The sequence below is a fragment of the Oxyura jamaicensis genome, chromosome 1, assembly GCF_011077185.1.
Source record: "Oxyura jamaicensis isolate SHBP4307 breed ruddy duck chromosome 1, BPBGC_Ojam_1.0, whole genome shotgun sequence".
Classification (NCBI taxonomy): Eukaryota; Metazoa; Chordata; class Aves; order Anseriformes; family Anatidae; genus Oxyura; species Oxyura jamaicensis.
The window spans coordinates 187,731,513-187,755,999 of record NC_048893.1 but is presented as its reverse complement, the minus strand read 5'-3'; the positions used below and the strand labels follow the sequence as shown (position 1 = coordinate 187,755,999).

At 36.6% G+C, this 24,487-nt stretch overlaps 1 protein-coding gene across 1 annotated transcript in view; it reads left to right on the top strand.

Moving 5' to 3' along the window:
- Positions 1-24,487, top strand: part of DDX10 (DEAD-box helicase 10) — a 189,094-nt gene that overhangs the window by 18,186 nt on the left and 146,421 nt on the right. Inside the window, exons 10-11 of the mRNA XM_035327036.1 lie at positions 12,602-12,703; positions 20,133-20,220. Of these exons, the coding sequence (XP_035182927.1) occupies positions 12,602-12,703; positions 20,133-20,220 (190 nt within the window). The remainder of the gene's footprint in view (positions 1-12,601; positions 12,704-20,132; positions 20,221-24,487) is intronic.

Genomic DNA, 24,487 nt, shown 5'->3' with positions numbered 1-24,487 from the left:
AGTCAAAGTTGTCTTTTGCACTTGGCAGGATTACTTCAATGGCTGAGTTGAGAGCATTTGTGGGTCGAAATACTTGTTTTGCCACTTCTATGTATAGATAAATAACTGCTTGAGAGTATGGATACAATCTCTTTGTGTCATTGCAGACTCTTCAAAAGAATTGAAATTTTTCTTCCCTATTTTAATTTAGGGAGGAAAGAATCAAACAATGTTAATTACTGGTCAATTTTTTAATTTACTAAGTCTTTTGTAGAATTATATTCTTAGGCATAGCCTTAGCTAAAATATTTGTGACTAAGTCTTCATGAAGGAAGGGAGTTACCTAGTTACACTAATGAAAACTTGGTCTTTGAAGTAAATTTTTGAGAGAAACACAGGTAGTTTATTGTGTAATTCAGTCAGTTACAAACTTTATTATCTGAAGGATGAAATGTGAGACCTAGCATTATATCTTGTACGTAATTTAATTTGGTTGTGGTAGGCTTTTATCACGTGTGTTGCAATGTAAGTTGGAATCAAACAATGACAGAAGTTTTCTAGAACAGAATTTAGTACTCAGCACTACAGAAGTTTGAAGTCTGTGTTTCTGGATCGGGTAGCGTTAAATTTTCTACTTACAGAACTCTTTCACAATCTAGAATTTTTATTGTAATTGCTAACATTTCTGCTCTGCTCCTTCCTATGTACTCTATTTTCCTATTGACCTTTTATTATAGAATGGAATAATACACTTTTAAATGCTCTTGCAAAAATGTTGTCTGTGAACAAAATTAATGAATGTTGGGTAATACATGGATAAAACATGTAAATATTTACATGTAGATTTGAATTTAGCTGTTCTTATGGGTCCAAACTGAGGAAAAAACATATAAGCTTAGTGTTCTGTGGGATGATGGGTTTTTGTTTTGTTTAAATCTTGTATGATTCCATGGAAGGCTTGCAATTTTGTCTTTATTACATGTCTTTTGTCTTTTATTGCATAACGTCATTGTGGAAAGGTGAACAATATATCATGTTCATTTTTCACTTGAATATGAGCCAGACATTTGTCCATGTGGCCAAGAAGGCCAGCCGCATCCTGGTTTCTATCAGGAATAGTGTAGCCATCAGGACCAGGGAGGTGATTGTCCCCCTGTACTCTGCTCTGGTGAGGCCACACCTCAAGTACTGTGTTCAGTTTTGGGCCCCTCACTACGAGAAGGACATCAAGGCCTTGGAGCATGCCCAGAGAAGGGCTACGAAGCTGGTGAAGGGTCTGGAACACAAGTCCTGTGAGGAGTGGCTGAGGGAACTGGGCGTGTTGTGTTTGGGGAAGAGGAGGCTCAGGGGAGACCTTATTGCTCTCTAAAACTACCTCAAAGGAGGTTGTGGGGAGCTGGGGGTTGGCCTCTTTTCGCAGGTAACTAGTGATAGGACTAGGGGGAATGGCCTCAAGTTGTGTCAGGGGAGGTTCAAGATGGAATTTAGGAGACATTTCTTCTCATAAAGAGTAATCAGGCGTTGGAACAGGTTGCCCAGGTAGGTTGTGTCATCACCATCCCTGGGGGTGTTTAAGGAAATGTTGGACGTAGTGCTTAGAGACATGGTTTAGTGGGTGACATTGGTGGTAGGGGGATGGTTGGACCAGATGATCTTGAAGGTCTTTTCTAGCCTTAATGATTCTGTGACTCTCTGATTCTATATTTGGCACTGTTTAATTGGAAGTTTACACAAGTACAGAAGGCTTGTTGAGATGTGAACAGGTAAACAGCTACATCAAGCTCAATAACTAACCATTTTCCACAATGCTTCTCATAAAATACCATAATTAAGACGTTAGCCATGCAGCCTTAAGGGTCTATTTTCAGAGGCGTCTTGAATACAAAGTCCTGTGATGGCTTGGGACAGACTGGGGAAGGCTGTTGGGATAGAGGGTTTGGCCCAGAGGCCACAAGCCATGTAGGGTGCTTGCTTCTTGCTTCACCAAGCTGTCACTCAGACTTGTGTTCACATCAGTTTTTCAGTAGCCAGACCTTACTGAAATTCTGAGCATCTCTGAGTGAGTTAATGGATTTGGCAGAACTGAGACTAAGACTGAAGGCAAATTCCTTCTGTAGGGAAAGCTTCACAGGTTATTTTCTCTCTCGTAAACTCATACAAAGATCAGTGGAGGTTCTTCCCTACGCAGGGCTTTCATTTTGGAGAACCGTTAGGCTCCCCAACCTTGAAGTAAAGCATTCCCGGAAACAGATTGTTTGTTGATCTTAACACCATGAAATAAACCACTGAAAATAAAATACGGAATATGTGTAATAGCTCTAGGTAAATATTGTACACTAAGTAAGTATGCTAATGCAGTTTAAAATGTGGATAACTGAGAATGTGCTTCTTGGTTAACTCTGAATGTTGAGTAGGAAACTTTACTTGTTTCCAGTATCTGCAGTTAGTATGAGAGAAGCTCATGTTTCTTCTAGAAACTTGATAAAAATGAACTGAACTGCAGTTTAGTAGTCCTCATTAATGAGGTTAGAATTAATTGCAAATTTTCATGGGTTATGCGAGTGTATAATTGCATGGAATGAAAGCTAAATTAAATATCTCGGCTAATTAGGAGACTGTGTTAAGCTGTAATTAAAACTGGGATGCCAAATACTGTTTACTTTTCAAATCAAATTATTTTGTGATACAAAAATAAATATGAAAGTCATGAGATAAATCATTTTTGGGAGGGGGCTGAAAAACCTTTGACTAACACTTGTGGATGTGTTCCCATCGCTATTTTAGCAGTTTTGCAAAACCTTATCTAAAATGGAAGTTGAAGATTGATTTTTTTTAAGTGGATAAGATCACCATGTTCCATAACTAGTATTTCACTTGTGTTGCATCCTATGAAGAACATAAATTGCAACTTCTGCATTTCTGATTTATAGTAAAGTAAGATCAAGAAAATCTGGGTGTTGTCCAGTAATGCTTTTAGTTTATAGTGGAATTGGCATATAGAGCGTCTCTTCTTTTTACCTTGAAAGGTGTGCCATTATTGGAGTAACTGGAAGCTATTTCTCCTAGCTGCATTTTAAAATATTTATTTAAAGTCTTTAACTAGTTCAGTAACAGAATTTCTAAAATGCTGACAATACCATGGCCATGCCCATAAATATTTTTGGCTAGATTTTTTATCATACAGTCTCTTAGTGAAGTCTGTAATTTAAAATACTACATCAAAGTGTTTCCCTGTGGGTTTTAGTTTAAAAATTTTTAAGTAAATAAGTGATACTTGAACAGAGTTTTTCAAATGATCATTACTTCTGTCTTTTAATTTCTGTTGATGCCTTCTTTTCTGTAGTCCATGAAGCCTACAATTGAAAATGTTCTTTGATAAGTTCTGTGAAACAAGTTGCAGAGCCACTAGGGGACAGCAGAAGATAATAGTATCCGAAGCACCCTGATAGAATTTTTTTTCCCCCAAACTGTTTTTCCAAACATAATTTGTAACTTGTGTGGCATGAAAGCAACATGTACTGCGATGTTTTTCTTTCAGTTGTGATTGCATTGATGAGTAGGAAAGACATCAAAATGTCTATTCTATCTTTCTATTCATGCGTAAATATCTTGTATTTTGGATGTACCCGTATCCTGGCATGTCTCAGTAATTAATTGCTTTCTTTCCTAGTATTACATTCTTCCCTCAGCTCTGTTTTTTCCTTCAGAGGAGACTATAAAGACTCCTCCTTCCATAATTCTCTCTGTCAGGAGACAGTGAAATGTAAACCAGAATAACACTTTTGCTCTGCAGTTTTTCTCTGTTAAATCCAGAGGTTTATATAGGCTTTAGGTCTGACTCCGGCTCAGATTTCTGATACTAATTGTGTTTAATCCAAGTTAGGTGGTTAGGTTTGTTAGGTGCTTAAACTGACTTAGGGAAGTACAGGTTTTTTTTTTTTTTTTGGTTGCTAAATGTAATGTGCGTATGAATATAAGTAGGCACATTCTGTCTGGCTGTACGTATGCTTTTTTCCTTTTGGCAAACTCTATTCAGAAAATGGGGTAGTAAAAGTCCTTCTTTCCAAAGTGAGGTCCTGTATTACTGGGACAACCTACTATTTTGTACTGGCTGGTATGATGATTAGAGCCAAGAAATGTGAATAAAGAGTCAGAAGAGCTGTAGTCTTGAAATGATCTTACTCTGTCATCACATAAATTGCTTTGAAACATGCTTATTGGGGCTCTCCTTAAGTAATTGCGCACCGTAAGTGTGAAAATGAGATTAATATATCTTCAGAATAATATGTCCAAGTGACAGTAAATCATTTAAAAATGTGGGTGGCACAATGGAACTATTTTTCAATGGAGGAAACTTGATTTTTTGCATTGGTAAATCTGAGACAGACAAGAATAAACGGTATAATTAAGATGGCATCTCGTTTGATTTTTTTTTTTCTTATTTGAGACCTAGTGAAGCACTTTTACTGATATTTCTTTAAAAATAAATACAGTATTTAGGCCATCTCAAATTATATTGCAGTCAAATCATTATCCTAGCTCAAGTTAAGTAAAAATAACTGCCACTGAAGGTCACAAGAAATTGTTGACACCACATATTTACCTTGCAATTCATACTATTAAATTTTCTAAATACTGTACCCTGGGTACATCCCCGACAGTGGCCTATGATGCTGCAGCCATATTTACCTGCCTCTGTATTTGCCATCGGAATTCTTTTTACAGCGGAATGACAGGAATGTTTCAATAAACTGTGGAATTAATTGGCTAAGGTTATTGCGTGCTGACATGAAGCTATCCTGTGAGCTGTAATAAAAAAGTGAGCAAGCACCTGTGTTTCAGCACAGTAGAGTGGGCGCAGCTGCTGTGGAAAATGGATTGCTTACAATCCAGGTTGGAGGACCAACAACCTCCCAAAGGCCTTTTCAGATCAATTTATGGTGAACCGCTGCTTGTTCTTGTCCGTTGTTTCTTCTGCCTGTCTGGCAAACAATGACAAGTAACCGATACATGACTAAATGAGGGGGATTAAGGCTTTGTGGCATAAATACAGCTGAGCCGCATGATTCTCAGAACTTGTTAGTAGATACAAAAAGGCTACTGTTCAGACAAGAAAAAGAAAAGGTTATGAAATGATCAGAGAAAAACAAAGAAATGAACAAAACCCTAAGCAATCTCTAACTTCATAGCTGATAGATATTTTTTTAGGATACTGAACTAAGTTCCATGCAACAAAGAACTAAGAGAGGACAAAGCATTAGAAGTGAGCTAAAGAAGAAACAAAGAGTGAAGCCAGGTTAGTTTTTCTTGATGGGCATTTGAGTTAAATGCTCTGTGGAACTCTGGATCTTTTTTGCAACCCATGGAACAAAAAAGAGCTCTTCTCACTGAAGCTAGAAACCATCAGTGAGCACACGATGTCTACGGAGTTTGCTCAGCTGTATATGGCAAGTAAACTTTCTGGTCTGTTATGCTTTTTGTTGGGCTGTGTAGATGCTGTAGATGATAAAGACCAGTTTCGGATAGCGGTGCACACTCTTTTTAAAGCTTGCTTTAAAGAATATTCTTTATCAAATAAGAGACCATTGATCATGTAGATAGGGCAGAAATTCTGATATTCATCCATTTGTTTTCTGTGCTTTTTTGTCTCTTGAGAAAAATGGAATAACAAATTACCACGATAGGAAAGAAACCCAGCAGTGTAGAAGGCATGATAAACAGTAGATAAAATTCTTCTTGCTCCTGGGCTTTGGAGAAGTAATGTTTTATTGTTCTAAAGCTTATATTTCACCAATCCTCTTTGTGGAAGAAGGCCTGGAAGGTAGTATAAAAAGTTTTGCCTGAATTGAGCCCAATATGAGAGACTTAAAGCTATTACTTTGTTTAAGAAAAATGTTTTAAAATGGTAGTTTATATAATCAGATTTAATAGTTGAATTTTAAAACAAAAGTATGAATTACTTTATTTCTGTGGAAGGCCTTAGGGATAGATACGGATATTAGTCCCTCTTTGTTGAAGAGTAATGTGTGGGTGAACAGATTTATTCATATGAGTATCAGTTTGAAATAGGTCTTCTCAGAATAAAGCCTCTCTGTTTGGACATTTTTTGGATTTTTTTAGATGTCTTATGTTGTCGCTTTACATAAAAAGAGTTCAGCGCAGACAAATGTGTGCATCAGTGAAATGCTTCTTCCTTCACTGCTGTAGCTATTTTGTCAAGAAACTGAAAATAATTTAAAAATTATATGGTAGAAATAATAGAACTTGACTCCACTGTTTTTCTAGTCCTTATTATGTTAAGTGTATCAAGTTTTTAGCTAACTTAATGAAAACATAGGCTGGGAGGTCACGGTTTGTTACCTAGCTTCTGAAAGCTAGATGTATATTTGCATATGCAGATAGCCATTCTCTCTTTTTAAGTACTTCTTATAAAATATGAAGAAACATACTATGACTGTTTTTTTCCTCAGCCACAAATCTCAAATGCAGTCATATGTAGTTTGAGAAATAGATAGACTTCCATTGGAAAAGAGGATCTATTCTTTCTGTCTTTACAGGACTTTTATAGATCTTTGCTTTAGAAACAGTTTTTATTTTTTTTTTTAATTTTTTATTTTTTAGTTTTGGTTGTGATGGAATTGTTTTGTTCCAGTTTCTTCATGAAAGCTGGAACTGCGTGTAAAGGTTTAAAGAATGTTATTTTTGCAAAATCAAGTGTTGAGGAAGTGTTCCAGGAGGGGTCTGAATTGTGTCCAGTGAGTAAATGATGGCTCTACATGACGGATAATTAGGTATCACGGTGGAATTAACTATTAAATAGCTTCATACTAATAGTTTGACTCCATGTATGATAAACAAAGGGTCCAATGGAAGAACTGTGGAAATATGTGATTAGATTGTGTAATGGACATGCAAAAGTGAACAAACTTAGTGGGCTTGGCTTTGATGTTATTAGACTGTTAACAGCTATTTAGCCTTGATGTTTTGTGGTTATAATGACTGGCATGACTTGCCATGTATTACAGTTACGATATTAATGAAACAAGTATTTTACACTTAAATTTCATGTAATCTTTATGCTGCATCATACTTGGTTTTGTTTTCTATTTTGAAGATCTGCAACTAATAGAAATCTGTCTGGGAAACACGGAATGATGACCTAGGGTGCTCTCATTTCAAATTATATATTGTGTAATGCATGTGGTCTATTTTGGAAATACATTGTGTGTGTGTGTGTTTCTTGGATATTTCAGAAATCTTTTTGACTTTCTAGAAGTTCTCTGGACACTGCAGTTATCATCCACAAATCTTGAAATGTGCTGGCTTCATTGCTCTCACGAATTTTACTGTTATCGTTCTTGGGCTTTGAGTTTGACCAAAATATATTTTCGGAACTAAATTACTTAATAAATGAGATTAGTCCTACACAGACATTAATTCAAGGTATCAGTTTTAGAGTTTGAACGTCGGATTATTACCAGGCTGTTCAGCCTTACATAAATACTAATAAGGTGTTGTCTGATTATAAAGCCCAGCTAGAGAATCTCTCTGAAGTCAGTCAAATTTAAAATTTCAATCCTGTTAATCTGATTTCAAATATTAAGCTTCTTATCTAAGGACCTAACTGTAAGCTCAAGAAACTATTTATAAAGTTTCTTGGATTTCAGAATTTCCATATGTACTAGTTTCCTTCCCCAGATGTCACAGCAATACAACAGAAATATTACTGAAATACACATTGAGTGCAATAATTTAGTTTATTAGATATGGATCATAACCACAATTTTCTTAATGATATGAGATACGCTTCACTCGGGTCCTTATGGTGTAATATGCAGCACAATTTTAATTGTTAAACTTATCTTTCTGTTTTTTTCTCCTTCATTAATTTTATGAATATTTACCTACTTGCAGGCACATAGTTTGCCTTCATCTAAAGTTAGTTTGCCTTTGTAGTTTGCCTTCATCTTCATCAAAACAAGAGATAGATTCTGTCATGGTGAATAAAATACTTCAACTAAAAACCACCTCGAGGTGCTGGCAAGTGTCAAGTAGGAAGGAACTGATAGCATGGCAACCACTCATTGACAACAGGATGAGAAAAAATGCTTTTCATGGAGGCGAAGTAGCTGATCAGTTAGTGCTAGCCTTAAACTATCTTCTCATCTGCAATCAGTGTAAATACCTACACTGATCATTCCTACCATTTGCTTTATGGTGCTAATTATGATTTGTCACTGCTTCTTTGCTTGTAAGTCAAGATAGTTACAGAGAAGTTACTTGCCTTTTGGTAAGTATTGAAGCTAGCAGGCTAATAAATAAATAGGAGAGAGATGAATCTCTTTTTTCAAAGACTTCGTGCAAGTAAGATGCAATTTTCTGCAGAATGGGAATGAATAGTATCTGGAATACTAAGGGACTGTTAAAATTGCAATGCAGAGATGACTCCCGGCTTTGGTTTGCTGATCACCTTGAGGATATGACAGGATAAGTAATATCATCAATTACTAAACAGTCCAGAAAGTGTGATTACTTTGAGGTTAACTTACTTTTCTCCAGCACAGTTGAGGTGCATACTTAATTAATTCTAGTGATTTCTTATTCACTGAGACGGATGTTTGGCTTCAGTGGTAACAGGCAACTTGAAGGCTGCTGTTAGCAGGAATGGGGAGAACTTTTCCTAATGTTATATTTTCTGTAGAAGTAGTCCTCATAGTAAAGAATTTCAGTAACTGAGGTTGACTCTTTGCTGCTTTGTCATCTATAAGGCTCACAGATTTTGTCTGTGTCTACTGAAAATAATTACAGGAATTCTCTTTTGTTGGCATTAGTGGAGAACTTTATTCCCTTAAGAGGCTGAAGGACGTTCTTTTCTCCTATATTTCAGGCATTGTAATAGAAACAAATGCTGAACAGAAAACTTCAGTGTTCTTTATTATGACAGTTTTTAGTAGATTGTGCTTTCATAAGTTTGCTAATATAGAAGCTCTTGGTATGAAGGACACAGAGAAAAACTTCTGAAAATTGAAGCTTTCCTCTGCAACCTCTGTCTTGGAGGTTATCTGTAAGACCATAACATTCTTACTAGCACATTAGTAAGTTGTTCTTTTCTTCTCAAGAAATAAGAGAAAACTTTACCCAAGCAAAACTCATTTTTTATAGGCTTGGATTTTGTTTTCTATAACTAAACACCCATGGGAGAGACTAAACAGATACAAACCTTCCCAGATGGTACTTAAGATTATTTGTTTTTCAGCTTACTCAATTCTATAATAATTTCATTTTCATGTTTAGCTCTGAAAGAGCAGCATTAATATTAAACCATCTGTTTTAATTAATTAAATCACACTTGCAGTATAAAAACGGGCAAAGACTCCTTAAGTAGGTTTAAAATATTGACATTTAAAAGAGTGAATGTTTCCAAAGTAGGTAAGGAAAAGGCTTATACTGCATCAGTAGTTACCAGATGTCTTTCAGTCGCTTTGAATCTTTGAAGGGATCAGCTCTGAGAAATATATATATATATATATATATATTTAATTGCCGAAAGATGAGAAAGTATGGATATTTGGAAACCTCTATCTATTCATTGTCTATTTTCAGGAGATTCTCTACTTAGCTATAGTACTATTTTCTCTATATAAAGGCTTTGTAAGACTTAAACACTGAACACATTGTTGTCCATAGATAACAGGTTGTGGTAGGTTTTTGTGCGTGTGAATTATGTATGGCATGTACCTGCAGAATTACATCTCCTGAACCTGTATTTATAAAGTATTTAGCACTAACAATGCAAGAACACCTTTCGGGGGTCAGCTTGAAGCTTTATCTGGTCCTGCGTGATGTTCTGAGAGTGACCTTGGGTGTACTGAGGAAAAGCTACTAAAGCAAAACTGATGTAGAATGACATTTCCCATACTATATCATAACACAGTTTGGATCTGTGGCTTGCAGAGAGGGTATCTGCATTTATTGACCCATGATGGGTATTTCTTATGTGAGTTGCATGGCACTGGCCTTTCACAGTATGTTGCACACCGAATAAAAGAAGTACATTGCAACAGAAGCTTAAGAATGTTAAATCGGGCGTTCCAAGAAAATAAGTGCCAGAAACAACAAAACGGTACAAACCATTTCCTACCTTTGACTAATTTTAAGGAATCTACAGAGACCATCCTTCGTAGATATGATATATATATACATAGTAGAATTAAGACTTTTTTTTGGCATCTTCATAAATGAGGAATATTCTTATTAAGAAACGATACAAGTATTCTTTCCAGATATCTAGTCATTATCATAGATCTTTTCTGAATCCTTTCCTGTCATAGCATCTATTTTGAAGAGACTAGCAGGTCTGTGTGTGTTACTCTGGGTAATGAATTGGTGAGATTTTTTCTGACAGCAATATAATTTCTGTCTTCCTGTCTCATAGAAGCTTTGGGTAGATAAGAGTTTTTTTTTACAGTACTGAAGGTTCTTTTTGATGAATAATTAGTTGCCTTGGGACTGTGATCATCAATTTTTGCCAGAAAGAGCAGAGTCTTCTGTGGTTCATTGGCTTTCCAGGAATCCATTGCTTGTTCAGACAATGGTAGCATCTGACGTGCACCTACTTGGAGAAGATACAGCCCGGAATCTGGTTGGGTTAAAGTAAATAGAGCTTTCTTACAAAGTGGACTTGATCTATACATGCAAGTCATTCCCAACCTTAATCATTATATAAAGAGCCGAAAAAATCATGGAATGTTCTGTCAGCAATGGCTTATGGTCTGCTATGCTGTTGGTAAAGACAGTTACTTGCCTTAAGCCAAACACACTGAGAGTGCTTTTATTTAGAACTCTTCTGAAAAAAAGACTACAAGCTGATATTTCTGCATTAAGAACATTTTAGGTCTATTAATTACATGGATTAAAATAATGCAATTATATACACACATTTACAGTATCTCTCCCGCACCCCCAAACCGTATTATTTTGGGGACAAATTCCAAATGTATTACTGTTTGATATTCTTACCAAACAACTTAAAAACTATGAACTTTCATGGTGTTGGTGTATGGCAGAAGCTCTTCTCTTGTATCAATTTGATTTCTATGTGAAATGCCAAAATACAGAATGTAAGGGTTAAATTTTAATGATGAAAGTCTTGTGAAAATTTTAAAGGCAGGATAATTTTTAAAATCATTTTTAAAAGTCAGACCCCAAACCCGTAATACATAGCAGCACCGAGCAAAAAAGAAAAAGGCACTCCAGAACATTTTGTTGTGATTTTTCAGATTCATCAAATGAAGGCAGAGAGCTGTAATAAAAGCTGTCAGACTGTTTTAACTGCAGATTTTGTTGCTGCTTGTGTTGCTTACTATGCTGTGACAGATAGTGTTTATAGTTTTCAAACAGTTTTGCAGTTCTGTTTTTGCCAAGTGATAACTGTTTATACTTGGTGAAATACGGGCTCTCTATATTCCATCTGAAGTGATTTTTATCAGTTAATGGTGTGACTGGTGTTTGGTGTGCCGAAGGATTACTTTGCACTCTCCGTGGCTGAAGATAACTCACTGGAGGCCAGAGTCTTGACTCCAGCGCTTCCTTTCACAGCATTTCTGTCGCGCAAAGACTGGACTGGTGATTCCTGGAATCACAGAATGGCTTGGGTTGGAAAAGACCTTAAAGGCCATCTAAATCCACCCCCCCTGCCATGGGCAGGGATGCCAGCCACCCAACTTGGCCTTGAACACTTTCAGGGATGGGGCATTCACAGCTTCTCTGGGCAGCCTGTTCCGGTGCCTCAGCACCCTCACAGTAAAGAATTTTTTCCTTATATCCAGTCTAAACCTACCCTCTCTTTGTTTAAGGCCATCACTCCTTGTCCTGTCACTCCACCCCTCGACAAAGAGTCCCGCCCCAGCTTTCCTGTAGGTCCCCTTTCTGTACTGGAAAGCTGCTGTAAGGTCTCCCTGGAGCCTTCTCCTGTCCAGGCTGGACTTCCCCAGCTCCCTCAACCTGTCTTCATAGGAGAGGTGCTCCAACCCCTCGATCATCCTTGTGGCCCTCATCTGGACTCACTCTAATGTGTCCATGTCCTTCTTGTTAGGTTCACATGGGCCCACTTCTCAAGCTTGTAAGGTTGTTTCCATCGCTGCCAAGTTTCTTGGCATATGTCACCTACCTTGGGTCAGTTTTGTTGTCTGTGGTTTCTGACCTGAACACAAACTGGTAACATCTCCCGCCCTCCTGCTGACAGTTTATATATTTTGTATAATATCCTTTCCTTGATGTTTCTCCTGATGGAGAAGAATGAATGCAATTGGAATAAAGGCCCAGCAGGAAAATGTGATGGAGTAAAAGCAGCCAAAGATTATTTGAATGGCAAGGGGAAAATGAATGGATAAGGGACAGTGGGAGAGGTATTGGCATAGAAACAGACTGAGTGGAGTAAAGGTTGAGGAAGTAGTTAACTTCCTATACAGAAAACAAGCCAGTTACATTTGAGGTGGCTGAAAAGTTTAACCTGCATAGAAAAAGCAAGACAGATACAAGTGGAGAAGGCAGTAAGAGTGCAACAAAAAATTGTATGTTTTGCATGTTTAATTTATTTCATTTTTTTTTTCCTTTGGATCAGATACAAAGAAGGTGGTGAAGCTTTGTTAGTGCTGCTTCCCTCAGAAGAAAAAGGCATGGTTCAACAGCTGGTGCAGAGGAAAGTACCTGTCAATGAAATCAAGTAAGTGACTGATGGTTTGTCTGCCAGCCTTTCCCCAGGAATAATGTGTTACGAGTATGACAGTCATGGTGGAATCAAATGCTTTAATTGCCTGGAATTGGACGAACAAGGGAAATGGTTTGTTTTTGATGCTGTTAAAGAAGAAGAAAAGACCTTGAGAGGTTACCTATTCCATCTCTTTTCCTAAAGGCAGGGTTGGCTGTACAAATTACTTGTACTTAATGCTTGTCTAATTTGCCAATGAATATTTCCACAATTTTGCAAAGTGATCTCATCTATACTCAACAGTTCTTGTCATTAAGTTTTTTTTACTCAAGTGTCTGATAAGTCTTACAATAATTTAAGTGAAATATTTCTTTTATCCTGTGCCAAGAAGTTATGGCAAATGATATTCTCATACTCTATAGCTCCTTTTTATGTAATGGAGCATTATTACCCTATCTCTTTCCCTTTTCATTTGCAGAATAAATAATTACAATTTCTTTAATCTTTCCTTGTAGTGTTTTTTAGAGCTTTCACTACTCTTGTTTCTGTTACCTGTCTTTTCTTTAGTTCTAGACTATTTCTCCAATTTATCACGATCTTTCTGAATTGGTTAGTTGAAGAACAGGAAAGAAAAAAATGACAAAATGAATGGTCATTTTTCTTACTGGAGAGAATATACTAATGGACACCAGTAGGGATCTATGCTCTCTGTACCAATGAGAGCTGACTTTGAAAGAGTTACAAAAGTATATAATGATACTATGTTTTTTTTTTAAATCATTCCCCAGCCCGGTTTATATTTTCAGTATCTATTAAATGCAGAGTAATGTACCTGTAGGAAAGAAATAAGCCCTAGCTTTAAAAACAATAAATAAAGAAAGTACTAAAAATAAATAAGTGGTGATTTCTTACTTACCACTTCTGTGTTCTTTGAGGCTGTCAGCCCAATGCTAAATCAATAGAAGAAACAGAATTGTAAAAAAAAAAAAAAAAAAAAAAAAATATGGGGGGAAAATAGCATGAAGGCAAGTCAGGAAATACACTGTGAGCTTGACTCTGTTTGGAATGCTCACATGGTTCAGGTTACTGCATGTCAACAGTCATAGAGTGGAGCTAGAAGAAATCCAGAAAATGATGTTGCAAGGTAGGAATTAATTTCTACCAGTTGGTAAGAGCAAGGCTAGGACCGTTTTGTTTTGAAAAGTTACGGTTTGAAGGTGAAGATACCTAAGACTAGAAGATAACTGACTGTATGCAGAGAGTGTTGATGGAATAATTGTTTTGGAGAATAAAACAGAATAGGGTGAAACTTCAAGTGGCTATTATTACCTCAACACTTCAACCTTCAGGTCTGCTTAAAAATAGCTTTTAGTATATTCTTTGAATTCTAATGAGTAAAAGTAAGAAATTACTGCTATTTATATCATTACCTCATTTTTTTTTTTACACTTCCATTCATGTTTGTTAAGAAATGCAAGTGAACACATGCTTTATGACTTCTCATTCACTAGATTTGAATGACGCTTTCTCACTTAATTTAGCCTGTTCTATTGTAAATTAAATAATAGGATGCATTGAGGTAAGCCAGGATAATGTGTTCAACTGCAATTTGATGTGAAAGTGACTTTTAACAAACTCTTAAGTTTTTTTCTTTGTAAGTGGAAAGTAAGGCTCAAGAGGTCCACTACAGTGGTGGTGGTGGTGGTAAGCCAAAGCTAGGAATGATAACCCCAGAATACTGTTAGTTTCTACTGAATTTTACTCTTTGAGTTCACCAGTATTCAGCTTCACAAGGCAGTAGCCTATGAGCAGGACTTTTCTGACTGTTTTTGCTGATGATTTCCATTTTTAATGTCACAGTTAAATATCATCACTCCAAACATGCAATGCCTGGACACAAGTCATTTCTGCGGAGTATAAGAACATGCATATAGCACTTTCCAGATTTAAGGTTTAGCGAATTTTTAAAAATTTGAGTGGTTGTACTTGCAAACTGTGCTTGTGAATGTAGCTTCTAACAGACTTCTAAACAGCAGCCAGTGAAGTAAATACACTTCTTCTTGGCAAATACAGGTAACAATTCTGTATAGAACGTGCATGAACTTCAAACAAAAGATACCTTTTGCTAAGACAGCAAAACTGAAGTCAAATAGCTACTAAAAGTCTAATTGTTCGTGAAGTTTTCTTTTACTATCTCTGGTATTTTCTTTTCCTTTAAGCATCATAGCACCTTAAAAGAATCAGTTGTATAACCACCACAGTCTAAGCAAAATGTCTTTCTTTCCAGACATCTTTAGTCTTCTTAAAATGATACTTAATCAAATCATTAATCTCAATTTGGTTTTCTCTAAATAAATGTCTGTTCTCATGTGCAGTATAAATATTTCATCTTTGGCAGCTAAGCTTTTAACTTCATGGATAATATAGTTAGTTGTTTGAATAGGTTATGGAACCAGTCAAGGCTTTCCATAAATAATACTCTTTAACAGCCTGCCCCCTATGCTTGAGTTTCCCAATTTGCAAGGGACACCTTATTAATATTTGCAACGTTGTAATCAAGGGTACTGCTTTTAATTAGAATAGTCTACTTAGTGTGTTTTGTTTATCACTGTACTTCTAAGAGGATTACTGAAGTTCTTTTTTTTTTTTTTTAAAAAAAAAAAAAGGAAAATAAATTTTGTAATTACTTCTAGATTTCAAACAGCCCTCATCCTAAAAGCTATTAATGACAATTCTTGTCAGGTTGTTTACTTCTAACCAATTTTCCAATTACTGCAACCCTGGAGTGTTTTGTCAGTTGATAAATTGCTGAAGAAGTTCCATCAGCTCATGGATGACATTGCAGGTCTCTTGCTGAAGTTTTCTTGTGTTGCGTGTACATATTCATACAATTATAGATTCTCAAGAATTGTTCTACATGGTGAGTTAGATGTTTATGAGCATTGCTTTCTGCAAAGAGGGTTTAACTCTTCAACCTTCTGAAATTCATTTTGAAAGCTTTTTATTTCTAAAACATCATAGACTCATAGAATTTTGCTGTTTTTGTTAGCATTTTATCCTGCATAAGTATCATAGGAACCAGTTTTGTTACTTTCTTTTTTTGCATTTCTTCTACAAACAGCTGTTAACATTTCTTTACTTCGTTTATGTAGGGCTTTTAAAAGTTACATAATTTGAAGGATGCAGGGGAAAGAATTTTTGAACACGTATTTAGGAAAATAAAAGGCTAGGGTTTGTTTTGTTTTCTTGACTTGCAATTCTATATCGAAGCTCCCTGTAGAGCTTGCTACAGTGTACCATTCTTTTCTAATCAGCACAAGCTGCAAATTTACAGTTAGTGCTTTTAATGATGTGTCATTTTTTGTTGCTCAAGCAGAGCAAGATAAACTAAAATATGCAATAATAAATACAGTACTGTAGAGTATTCAGATATAGCAAAAACTACTCTGAAGTTATTAAATGTTATAGGCATATTTATTAGTCTAGAACTTCAAAGTTTTAGATGCAAACTGTAAACTGAAAATATTTTTGATAATACCTTGAGATTTCTTCATTGCATCTAATTTTGATGAGTAACAAGATCAAAGCTGCTTCTGAAGGGGTTATCATAACAAATATTTTTCTCTCTAGAAAATTTTACCAAAAGAAGTACAAATAGAGAATCAGAATCACTGAATCAGAATCACAGAATCACTTAGGTTGGAGAAGACCTCTAAGATCATCGAATCCAACCATTAACCTAGCACTTTCAAATTTTCCAGTAAGCCACGTCTGCATGTCTTTTTAATACCTCCAGGGATGGTGCTGCAACCACTTCCCTGGGCAGCCTGTTAAAATGCTTTACAACCCTTTCAGTGAAGATTTTTTTTCCTAATATCCATCTTAAACCTCCCCTGGCTCAACTTGAGGCCATTTGCTTTTGTCCTATCACTTGTTGATTGGGAGAAGAGACCGCCTCACTACAACCTCCTTTCAGGTAGTTGTAGAGAGCAGTATCGTTTCCCCTGAGCCTCCTTTTCTCCAGACTAAGCAACCCCAGCTCTCTCAGCCTCTCCTCATAAGACTTGTTCTCTAGACTCTTCACCAGCTTCATTGCCCTTCTTTGGACACACTCGAGCACCTCCGTGCCCTTCTTGTAGTGAGGGGCCCCAAACTGCACACAGTACTTTTGGTGCAGCCTCACCAGAGCCAAGTACAGAGGGACAATCACTTCCCTGGTCCTGCTGGCCACGCTATTCCTGATACAAGCCAGGATGCTGTTGCCCTTCTTGGCCACCTGAGCACACTGCTGGCTCATTTTCAGCTGACTATTCAGCTGAATATTGACCAATACCCCCAGCATAGAGCAAAAATTGCTGCTCCTTGGCAGTCAGGTGGAATAATGAAACTTTATGATGGAAAAAAGAGTGATTTTAAGTTTAAAAACCGCAAGTAATGCTTTTCTAACAAAATAGCAATATGGCCTGTACTGGTTGTCTTAGAGTTGGCTTCATGTGTAAATTCGCTCCTGAAGATCCTGTGTTGGATGAATTGCCATCTAAACACCCATCTGTTTTTGGTAGTCCATAAAGTTGAAATAAATAAATCATGAGGAGAGAAAAAAAAGTGTTGGAACTACTTCTGACTTTGTACAGTCTCACAAGTTTAGAGCATTATTAAAGTTTTTCTCATGTCATATTTTTTAACTAGTAGCCTTCCCCTTAGATGTACTGCATGCTGGTGAAATGAAACATCCCTGCCCGTTTTCTCAAGAATTCCCCTGACTCTCAGTGTGTCCCCATGTTGTGTTTCCTGAATGTGTTGATCAGTTTCCGATGTAGTGACATTGTGCAATTTATCTGCTTCTCATGTTGTCTAAAGGGGACATGTTATCAGTGAGTTTATGCTGTAAAACCTTTGAAACAAGAACACAAGTTGAAAACTCAAAACTTAGATTTACACTACAATATCTTGCCTTGCTTTTAGCTATGGAGTATAACGTTTTCTAAATTATTTACAATTTGTTGACTGCACATAAATTTGATTTTTTTACGACTTGTCTAAGACTATTGTTCATTGTGAAGGACCTAATAGCAGGCCTGGGCGAGAACTGGAACTTGGTATGCGTTTGGACTTTGGTGAGTTAGTCATAACTATGACAGCTCCACAGCTGGTTTTTCCTTTACTCGGAGCTTTCACATAGACCGTGTTTCCCTAGCTTATTGAGGATATGAGACTGCCAGATGCTTTGTTGACATCAAGATACAACACCTGCTGTTCCTTTCCTATTGACTAAGCTGTATTGGCAATTAATTACATGTTTGCTTATTTTCTTCAGGTACTTACAAGTTGTTTTTTCTGTACCAAGTGAAGAAGAAATGATTGTTTAACTTCTTTTCTTGCCATCTTTGAAGATGAGCACTATGTTTATCTGCCCTGTTTCTTAGATTTTTATCTATCTCAGATGAGTTTGCACAAATAAATATGACTATGTCCCAAAGCGCGCTTTCTCTCTAGATCAGGCATAAGATTCTTTTGACCCAGCTGTTAACCGGTACGGTAACAGTACCTCTTAACCCAGGCTTTCCAGTTCTGGTGTGAGCTTGGACTGTGCTGTAACTGTTGTCAGCGGCCACTTGAGTGAAGACAAGGGAGGGGGAAAAGACACAGGCTAATTTAAGTGCATGTCGTTTGTTAGTAACTTTCCCCTAACTTAATAGGAATCCAACACTTTTCTGGGATGTCTTACTATCAGTATTATTTTTTTTGTAATTTTTACTATCCCTTCCTATCTGTATACCCATATAAATTTTGTGCTTATATTTCTTTATTTCAGTGTATTTGTGCTGGTTTTTATACTTGTATTCAGTTCTACTTTAAGGTTTCTTTGGAGTTTCAGGTCATTGTAAACCTTGGTTTTGTCTAGCTAGCTTTTTTACTCTTCTTCCTATATTTCCTCTGCAGTGAGGTCGTATATTTTGTGTTTGTACCTTCTAATACAATTCAGTATTCCTGAAGCTGCTGCTTTTATTTTGCTATTCTACTGTGTTTCCTGTGTTAGGATCATAAATATTTTTGCTGTTACCTTCTTAATCTTGTTTGGTAGAACAAAATCTAGAAGAGCTTACTCTCAATTTACTTTTTCCGTCTTTGGTACCTTACGTGCACTCTGTTCTGCACTGCATTTCAACAACTTGGTCGGTTTGTGTCCCACTGAATTTTTCATGCCTCTTGACTTCTGTCTTACATTTTTACACGTTCAGAGCAAATTATATGCTGTCTTGAAACTGGAACTCAGCTATTTGATCTTTCACTGAAACTGTCACCAAACAGCTTGTGTGCACTACAGTCTTCCACTGACTGTACCTGACAGACATACAACATTGAAATGGTGAGGGAATAAAGCTTTCATGCCTTCACTGCTTGGTAACAACCCACAACCCTTTGCTTAATGGTGCTTTCTTGTTTGCTAAGAGAAATAGATGATCATAATGGTTTACATTACAGAAAATTACTGTGAAACATTTCTTGCCTAGTATTTCAATCAGTCATGTTTCTTAGACTGACTCAGTGTTATGTGAAGATACATGGATTTTGATTCCTTTTTTTTTTTTTCTTGGTTTTCTTAAACAAAAGCCATGTTTTGTTGTACAGTATGGGACGGCATGACACAGCAGCAAGATCCAGTGTGAGAAATCTAGTAGTTGTGGTAGAGCATCTCTTTTGACCTCTGCTTGAGGGGTCCACTCCTACTGTGTTTGGTAGCTTTTTTGATATACTGGGGTGGCATTAGCAGGCCAAAACAAGAAATAGGTGAGTAAGGATCTTGGCAAATAAGCCTAGCATAGTGTAAATATCACTGCAATAAGTGTAAAAAATCCAGAGGTTGGGAGAGGACTTGCTTAACTTCTTACCAGGTTTAATGGCATTTCTTGTAATATTGTAGCTGTTCTCCATCTGCCTGATATCTAGAGGAGCTCTTAAATCTGTTTAATCTCAATGTCCTTTATTTTTGCTCATTGGTTATAACAGAAGAGTTAATTTCAGTATTTCAATACACTGGATCTTATTTAAGCTTTCAAAAACACTGAGAATTTCCTTAGGAAGACTGCTGCCTCAAAATAAAGTAGTACTGTGGTACATTGTAGTTGTATTTTTTTCTCATCATTTTTATAAATTTGAGAATTATTTTAATGCTGATTTTGGCTTTGCTTTGGGACAAGTTTAATCTCCTTCACCAGAAACTCTATTTGGATAAAAAGTCTGAGCTTCCATTTCTCTGTTCTGTGTTACTCTTTTGAGGAGTGTGTGTAATGTGGTTCCTCTGTAAGCTTGTTCAGAGTGGAGATAGTTTTATGCATATTAAAGCAATGCAGAAAATTTGAAGATACTCCTGAGAATTTAATAGGTGCTTATTTGTGCATGTTCTAATAATTAAAGCTAACTTTTTTTTTTTTTTAATTAGAATCAATCCTGATAAGCTTACAGACATCCAAAAGAGGATGCAAGCTTTCTTAGCCCAAGATCAAGAGTTAAAAGAGAAAGCTCAAAGGGTAAGTACTCATCTGCTGTACTATGGTTCCTGAGGTATGCTAATTGAATAGAACTGCTGTAGGAATAATTGACCTAAGGCTGATATATGCCTTAGCAGCAGTGTTTGGAACTGCTAAATTGTTCTGGTATTAAAAGTCTTATTCTGGGCTTTTGGTTCAAGAGGGACATGTGTGTACTGGAGGCAAGACCAATGAAGTGCCACAAGGATGATTAAAGACTTGGAGTATGTCTTGTACTAGAAGAGAATTACAGAGAAGATGGAGCTGGAGTCTTCTGAATGGTGCCTAGTGACAGGAGAGGAGGCAATGGACACAAATTGAAGAAAACTCAATTTAAATGTATGGAAAAAATGCTTATTATTAGGGTAGTTGAACACTTCAACAGTTAGCCAGAGAGACTGCAGTCTCCAGAGATACTCAAAACCGAATGTGTTCCTGAGCAGCCTGTTGTAGCTGACCCTGCTTTGAGCAGTGGTTTGGACTAGATGATCTCCACACGTTTCTTTTAACTCCAACTAAACTTTGACTCTGTAAAACATAAAACTTTTAATTTAGTACAAGTTTATTTTTTTGTCACGTATCCTCAGTAGCATGATGGAGAACAGGACTGTGTATGTACCTTTTTGCAGTCCAATAACTGGTTTGATTGAAGGGGATAGGTAAATTGGTAGTTCTTCCTGAGAGGACTTGTCATGGGGAGCTGATACAGGACATTATTATTACTATTATTATTATTATTGATAGTGTTGTTGTTGTTATTATTCTAAAAGGTTACTGGAAAGTAACAGATTTCATTCCTTAGCTTAAAAATTCAGAAATATGAAATCATGTTTCTCTGATGTGCCTAACTTCTTAATCATTTTTTAATATTGTATCTCCTGAATATATAGGACATTTTGTCCTATCATGGCTGTAAAATCATAGAATCATAGAATATCTCGAGTTGGAAGGGACCCACAAGGATCATCGAGTCCAACTCCTGGCACCACACAGGTCTACCCAAAAATTCAGACCATGTGACTAAGTGCACAGTCCAAGCACTTCTTAAACTCCGACAGGCTTGGTGCAGTGCCTACTTCCCTGGGGAGCCTGTTCCAGTGTGCAACAACCCTCTCCGTGAAGAACCTCTTTCTGAGGTCCAGCCTGAACCTCTCCTGCTGCAGCTTGACACCATTCCTGCAGGTCCTATCCCTATTGTTGAATTGAATAAAATAACTTTAATTTGAATTTTCATGTGAAGCAAATGGCTTAGAATTGCTCTTCCAAATAAGATAGAGAAGTGTGTGACTGGTGTCACTTTGCTGTGCTGATTAATATTGGGAGACTCCAAGAACAACATCTGAATTTTATCAAAAATTTAGCAGGCTTGGGGAAGGTAGAAAAACTTCCTGGACTAGAATGAGCTAGTGACTGAAGGCCAAGTGACCAGAAATCTGGAAATGCCAAATTCTGAGAAATACAAGGGCTATCCAAAGAAAAGATCACAGAAATTCTGTGTTAGTGTAGGTAACTATTTGTCTCAGTTAACATGAGGATAGATAACACCTGAAAATATTCTGGTGAACTGGAGTGGTAGAATAAAATGAGAAGGGGATTGTGAATGTTTAGAGAGGATTGTAGCCTGTCTGCTGAATTGGGATGTAAAATTCAGGAAGCTGGAGCATTTAAAACTCCTAAAGTGAGGTTGTAGCATTTGGACGGTCAGTGTAAGCTTCACCATGACCTGACACAGGCCAGATGCACTGATGACATCCTGTGATCATCTGCAACTGCCACAGGAAGTTGCAGTTAACATAAATTACATCAGAAGTGGCAGAGCAGCTGGCAGGGGGTGGATGAGGGTAGGAGGGAGCCAGCATTCTCTTACTTGGAATGAAAATACTAACAAACCTTTGAGATTTTGGCTTTGGCTTTTTAAAATCACTTAAAAGGAAGAGAGAGATATTTCTGAATGGAGAAAAGAAAACAATGATAAAGTTTCAAAATGACACAAGAAGGAAATCAAACATGGGCTGTGTGTCAAGCTTGCAGATAAAACCTTCAACTAATTTTGAAAACTACAAATTGTCATTTAATTACCATTTTAAGCTATTTTTGTTGCAATTTTTCACTTATGAATGTTATTAGTGCAGCGTCATCTTTCAGGTAAGCTGTATATACAATCAATTTTTGAAGATGTTAAAATATGGTCAAGTATTCTGTCATAGATGGAGTTTGGCTCTCCTTAATAAGATTTGGGTGTTCAAACATACTCTGCTAATGTCTTCCAGTAGTGGTACATATCAATGTGAATAAAACAGTAACACAAATGAAATCTTGACCTCAGGTTCTTGTCTGGAAAGCTGGTTTTGTCAGAGGCACGGGTGCTGTGCTATCTATCTAGCCTGCCTCTTGCCAGCTGCTCAATTCTTGATGTTTGTGAGAAATAAATTCCCTACTGGAGTAGCAGGATGGATCAGACAGCAGTGCAAGAGCTCTGCGCAGAGGTTTGAGTAGGATATAGTTTAGCATTTTGAGGGCATGACATCTGAGTGATTGCATCTTGCATTTTGGATGTCAAAAGTGAAAATCCTGTTTGGGAAGCATTTTTATAAGGGAGAGAATTTATTATTACTATTGTATATTTGTTCTGCTTATATTTATGTCTGAAGAGAATTACGGTTTGGTGGCCTCAGCTTCTTGATTTATTTCAAGATGCCTTTATTTTCTAAAAGAATTCTTGGTTACTAATTGGTTTAAGGAATTTCGTGGTTTGTTTCATAGGACTTGGCTCATCTGCTGTTGATTAGAAAGAGAGGGTGTATCATGTTTGGGCTCCTCTGAAATCTCCGCAGTTCTCATTGACTGATGCTGCCTTTTGGCATTCTTTGTAATTTTAATATTTAGTAGGTCAATTCATCCAGTTCTGAAAAAGAGTTTAAAAAATAAAGAATTTATCTTGCTAACTTAAATGTTTCTGTGTAGGGGGAGACTTGGACACCAAAGTGATGTCTCTCCGTTAAATTCTTAGTTTCTCCTAGAGGGACTTGCAGGGCATTCTGGTAACATAATTAGTTATGGCTTGAGATTCCAGTCAAGCCCTATTAACTTTGAATTCTGTCAAAACAACACAAATTGATTTTTTTTATTATTGCTTAAAACAATTATTCAAGAAACACATCAATAAATTAAAACTGCAAATGTAGCAAATTAGTATAGATTGTTGCCTTAGCTGTTCCTAGTCCGAATCATTTTGGGGGCCTTTAGATACTACTGTGGTGGAGCTGTGATGTCTTTCTGATGCTCAGCATTAACATTATCCATAAGGGTATAAATTAATTCATGTGATAATATTTTTTGTAACTTTCAGTTATAATGAGAAAAAAAAACATAAGAAAGTGATATCAAAACAGCAGAAATAGAAGTGGATAATAAAAAAATATATATAAAAGAGAAGGAATAGAGTTCAGACTGATGCAATTTATCTTCCTCAGCTCTCTAGTCTGTATGCAAAGAATGACCCAGTCTTAGGAGAATTGAATAAAATCCAAAAGAGTTGACAATATTTTAGAAGGAGCTTGAAGTAAAGACACTGAAATCAAATCAGAATTCAGAATAAGTTGCCACAGTTCTGAAGAAGCCATTTACTTTTTCTATACTTCATTTCTCTTCTTTGAAAATATAACTTCTCTTCCATGCTATATGTAATTTTCTGTTTTGGATGAGAGCTTTTGGGGTGGGGAGTATCTCATGTTGGAAGTGTTCATAGTGCCTGAAATAGCAAGTGAGGTCAGCTGAAGACTTTTTAATCATCATTATATTAATACTAAATATCTTTGAAGCCTCTCATCTTAATGAGATGAACATTTCTTTGAACGTAGAGCAGTTCCAGCCTGAATCCTGTCTGTGACAAACGTGAAAAAGGATGGTGCAACTCTCAGGTTCACAGAAAAGGCAGTTTTCATTTAACCTCGTTTTTGCCCATCTGCCACTATACAGAAGGAAGAGGCTTTGTAGATTAATTTTGTTACTGCTTGCTAGACTGCAATGGGTTAATGAGATCTGTCAGCCTTTAAGGCTTCTCTTAAAGGTTTCAAGGTATCTTGGTAAAACATTTAATAATTTAGTGTGAGAAAGCAAGTATTTTATTCCACACCTTAGTCTTGGTACCAGCTGAAATGGGTTGTGCTAAAACCTTCCACCTCTAATTGAAAGAGATAATCAGATCAGGAAGTTACCTAAAAAACTTAGCATTAGGAAAGGCAAACAAGTAAAAACTTCTCTAACA